Source organism: Cyprinodon tularosa, unplaced genomic scaffold (genome assembly GCF_016077235.1).
Source record: "Cyprinodon tularosa strain WSP-4 unplaced genomic scaffold, ASM1607723v1 ctg26, whole genome shotgun sequence".
NCBI lineage: Eukaryota > Metazoa > Chordata > Actinopteri > Cyprinodontiformes > Cyprinodontidae > Cyprinodon > Cyprinodon tularosa.
The window spans coordinates 116,356-120,071 of NW_024038961.1; the positions used below are offsets into that span (position 1 = coordinate 116,356).

The 3,716-nt window shown below is 43.5% G+C and overlaps 1 protein-coding gene across 1 annotated transcript; it reads right to left on the reverse strand.

Annotated features, from left to right (window-relative positions):
* Positions 1-216: 216 nt before the first annotated feature.
* On the reverse strand, positions 217-2,966 carry dlx6a (distal-less homeobox 6a). The gene is made up of 3 exons (XM_038288885.1): positions 2,268-2,966; positions 1,484-1,677; positions 217-967 (listed from the first exon to the last, which is right to left on the reverse strand). Exons 1-3 carry the CDS (start codon positions 2,572-2,574, stop codon positions 728-730), a joined length of 741 nt encoding a protein of 246 aa, XP_038144813.1. The 5' UTR covers positions 2,575-2,966; the 3' UTR covers positions 217-727.
* Between the last annotated feature and the right edge of the window lie 750 nt (positions 2,967-3,716).

Consider the following 3,716-nt stretch of genomic DNA (forward strand, 5'->3'; position numbering starts at 1 on the left):
ATTTGATTCTATATTCTGGCGTTTCATCCTAACCAATGGTGGATCTAAAATGCTTGATGAAATGTTTTATTTTTTGAGCACCGTCTAATAAACTTTAATGCGTCATTAGTGATGCACTGATGTGATGTTGGCCCAATATAAAAATGACTAAAAAGGCCTCACATGAATGCCATTTTGTTTTTCTTGCTGAAAATCATGCAAACAGAAGGCGTCTTGTTTAGAGTCACGGTTTTACTCATTCTGACAAAACATAAAAAGTGTATGTACAACTAAAGTCGTAGAATATATTTACAGACAATTTTGCTTGTTTTGCATGTTGGAAAATCAAATAAAATGCAGTCCGTGGGTGCTAAAGAAAAGGGCTTTCTTTGCGTAATGGCGCACGGGTAGGGGACAGTCTTTGCCTCTCATGCCCAAAAAATGTCACTAATATTTGGTATATTCAGATGTAGACATGAATGAAAGCATGACAAAAACGTGCGCACTGAACAGCCACGTACGCTTGAAACAACGAGAAGTCCCCTTGTTTGTGTACCCGCACCAAGGCTTGGCTGGTTTAAATCCTCCTGTAGATGAGCAGCACCTTCTTGCTCCTCTGCAGGGTCCAAATTGTAGGCTACCTTGCGGAAAAAAAGTACTGCACGGGGATAGGATCCTGCAGAAAAGGGCCTCCATGCAGATAGCTTTTTTTTTTTTTTACTGAGCCCTCTGTTTGGGCCTCGCCAGTCTATCTCTGCATTGAATCTTGATGTGGAGACGAGTACCAGTGAGAGTAGCCGGGCATGTAGCTGTTGGCCGGCATGTTTACTCCTTTGGAAGAGGCCGAGACGTCCCAGATCGGAGGGATGGTCGGGGAGCGCGGGGATAGGGACATGGAGCCCGGGATGGGGTCACTCTCGTGCGGGTTGCTACCTTGTTTTAGCAGCTTCTTGAATTTCGACCTCTTGTTTTGAAACCAGATCTTTACCTGTTAGGGAAAAAAAGGACATTTAATTTAGTCATTATTGCAAATTATCAGCAGTGGTTTTGGTTTAGGGGTATGGCTCTCTGCCCAGGGCTGCAAATCAGGTGGGATGCCTCAAACAGGATTTCTAACTCTTTGTTATGATTTGGGAGCTGTGTAGGAATAGCAATATAAGGTCAGAACTGGATTTGACCAATTGTACCTAATTTACACTTTTCATGGCACAATTTAATCACTATGGCATTATAACAAAAAAATATATATATATTTTTATTTTTTTAAACATGAAAAAGAAGGTTCAGTTTGAATAATCTGTTGTTATAATACTAGCATTTGATTAAGACTAGAAAATTGACAAAACCCTTACTTGATCAGTTAATATTAATCCATTTTTTCTTTTTAACATTTATTCTTTTTTGGATAAGTGGATGAAGTTGTGTGAGAGGCTGTAAAAAGATAGGCCTTTCATGCAAAAGCTGCTGCTACAAATGATAGTAAATGCAAAAATTTGCGCCCTACTTGTGTTTGCGTCAGTCCCAGAGAGGCGGCCAGCTCAGCCCGCTCGGGCAAGGCGAGGTACTGGGTTTGCTGGAAACGGTGGTTCAGCGCCTGGAGCTGCAAACTGGAATAGATGGTCCGCGGCTTGCGTATCTTTTTGCCCTTCCCGTTAAACCGAATCTCTCCGTTTTCAATCACTGTCGTCTTCTGCTGCTCTGCAACAAAAACAAGCAATGCTATTAATCCAGAAAAGCCACACAACAATACCATTATACTTAAAATAAATACTTTGGATTATCCGATTTACAAAGAATAGAAGCAGAGGAAAAAATGAAAATTAATGAAGATGATAAAACATTGACATCTCTCCCTCTCTATTCTCTGGTTTTCCTGCAGCCACAATCCTCATGCGCTGTCATATTTAGGATATTGCTGGTAATGACATGTCAATTAAATGCTAATTACAACATTCGAGGCGTGCAGGCTGCCTAATTTTCACGAGTAGTTGGTGAGGATTGCGTGGTCGAGATGATCACACCCAGTGCATTAAATCAGAGGTTTTGTGGAGGGGAGTGCTGGAAAAAACACAAATAAGCAACAAAGAAGCAGGCGAACAAGGTTGCTCCTGGATTTTTACCCGGAGCGTTTTTACGCACGGAAGGAAGGGGGGGGGGGGGGGGGGGGGGGGGAAAGCTCGCCCCAGGCGTTGGATCAGTGAGATATTAAGGTTCGATCCGGGCCGCAAAGAGCACAAAACAGGTATGCATTTAATTGCAGCTGAACAAGGCTGGAGGGGGTCTCTTACCTGCGCCGTCTAGCCGCGTCTGTCCTCCCGCGTTGTTGTGATAGGAGGGCAGGTAGGGGCTGTGGTGCGGATGGCTCACGTAAGGATAAGGTAGCGACCTGTTATAGGTGTTGGTCCCGGGGTAAGCGCTGCTGTCGTGTTGGTGGTGGGCGTGAGAGCCGGAGTGGAGGCAGTGCAGCGGGTAGTGGCCGCCGGCCATGGACGGGGAGCTCTGCTGCGAGTGCGACTGCTGCCCAAACTCCATGAACGCAGACTTGGACGAGTCCTGAGCCTCCAGACCGTCAGCCATCGTTGTCATGGTCATCATCGAATTTTCTGCCTTGAGAGCGCTCACCCCCCCACCCCCTCCTCTCTCAAGACCAAATCGTTTTTTCGCTCTCTCGCTGTGCTGTTGTCTCTTCCTCCCCCCCACCCGGTTCTCCTATTAACACCCCAAATTTCCCGATGCCGTGTTTATCCCCCCCACCTCTCTTATACTGCGGTATTCTCACTCAAAGTGGCAGAAGGTAGGCATAAGTTAAGGGAGAGATTTTAAGGTGGATTCTGTTAAAATTGAGCCCTCGCTTGCAGACTTGATGCAGACACTACAAGTAAAATGGTTTGTCTCCAAAGGGCAGCGCCTCCCGATTGGTCATCCGGCCCAACGTCATCAGTGCTCTGCGCTTTTACGGAGACTTGAGCTAGAGTTAACCCACCTTACCAGCTCCCACCACAAATGCGGGGGGAGAAAACAATATGTGGTGGGGAAAGACGCCTAATTCCTATAGACAAGTTTAAGAAAAAAAAAAGAAAAAAAAAACGGCCCCGGTGGATGCGCAGAGTGGATCTTTTTTCTTTGGCATCGTAAGCTGGAAATTACGCACGACGCGTAACAGTGAGTGCACTTTAAGTAAAGTCAGATGAGGTAGGAGAATGTATGTCTCCCTCACAGTTACTTCCCCTTTGATCTAGGAACTAATTAAATACGAGAAAGCGTCACCTTATTTCAAGGTGCAAGAAAAAAAACAGTACCTACAGAGAACAATATTAAAACTAAAAGGGGATTTTTTTTTTATTTCCAATGGAAATATAATTATCATTATTTATTCATTAATTTCTTTCTGGGTTTACATGAGTCTCCTTTGATGTCTAAAAATGAGAGCCCCCCCAGGTTACATATATTATAACAGGAGGTGCTGACCATATGATTAAAGATCCCTCAATTGATTCAAAATGCAGCACATGTGACACATCAAACAACAATATGCCTGATGTACAATTGGTTATTTTTGCAAAATAGAAAGCTGGATACAGATAAACTGACAGTGTCTTTCATCAGGCTGTAACATGAGGCCCGGTAAGGTCCTCAATATATATATATATATATATATATATATATATATATATATATATATATATATGAAGTGGTGATATTTCAATTATTTCTTTTTTTGTTTTACCACTCTCGTT